Source organism: Penaeus monodon, chromosome 31, assembly GCF_015228065.2.
Source record: "Penaeus monodon isolate SGIC_2016 chromosome 31, NSTDA_Pmon_1, whole genome shotgun sequence".
Classification (NCBI taxonomy): domain Eukaryota; kingdom Metazoa; phylum Arthropoda; class Malacostraca; order Decapoda; family Penaeidae; genus Penaeus; species Penaeus monodon.
The window spans coordinates 20,230,637-20,231,064 of record NC_051416.1 but is presented as its reverse complement, the minus strand read 5'-3'; the positions used below and the strand labels follow the sequence as shown (position 1 = coordinate 20,231,064).

At 41.1% G+C, this 428-nt stretch overlaps 1 protein-coding gene across 1 annotated transcript in view; it reads right to left on the bottom strand.

The window, feature by feature from the left end:
• Window positions 1-399, bottom strand: part of LOC119593071 — a 2,284-nt gene extending 1,885 nt beyond the window's left edge. Inside the window, exon 1 of the mRNA XM_037941989.1 lies at window positions 172-399. Coding sequence (XP_037797917.1) covers window position 172 — 1 coding nt within the window. The 5' untranslated portion in view covers window positions 173-399. The remainder of the gene's footprint in view (window positions 1-171) is intronic.
• Between the last annotated feature and the right edge of the window lie 29 nt (window positions 400-428).

The window sequence follows — 428 nt, the reverse complement described above, 5'->3', positions numbered from 1 at the left end:
AATATAAGTTTGAGCTCATGATATCCACTCATAATCCCTGTCCAAGAAATTGGATAGATGCGACGTCCTTAAAAGTTGATATAACTATACGTAATTTTCTTTTCCCATTGTCTTGTTCTTTGTCTCAAAGAATAAACATAAATGAATCGGACGAAGGAACCTCGTACTCACTTTTACTCGGCTTAGAAGACAGAACCTTTTACGCCTCTCGGGATGGCGCTGTACTGTGATGATGTTGCGCCTGCAGGATACTTACATCCCGTAATGCCAAGTGCCCTATTTAGATGCCAGTTCGTTATTCCTACTGTTCTCCACTTACGAGGGGGGAAATAAGCTGTTATATTTGATGTCACAGCTCCTGCGAAGTAACTTGATGTCAAAGCGAGGTTGAGTTGTCATGAAAGATGTCTTGTTGACCGAATTTCCTA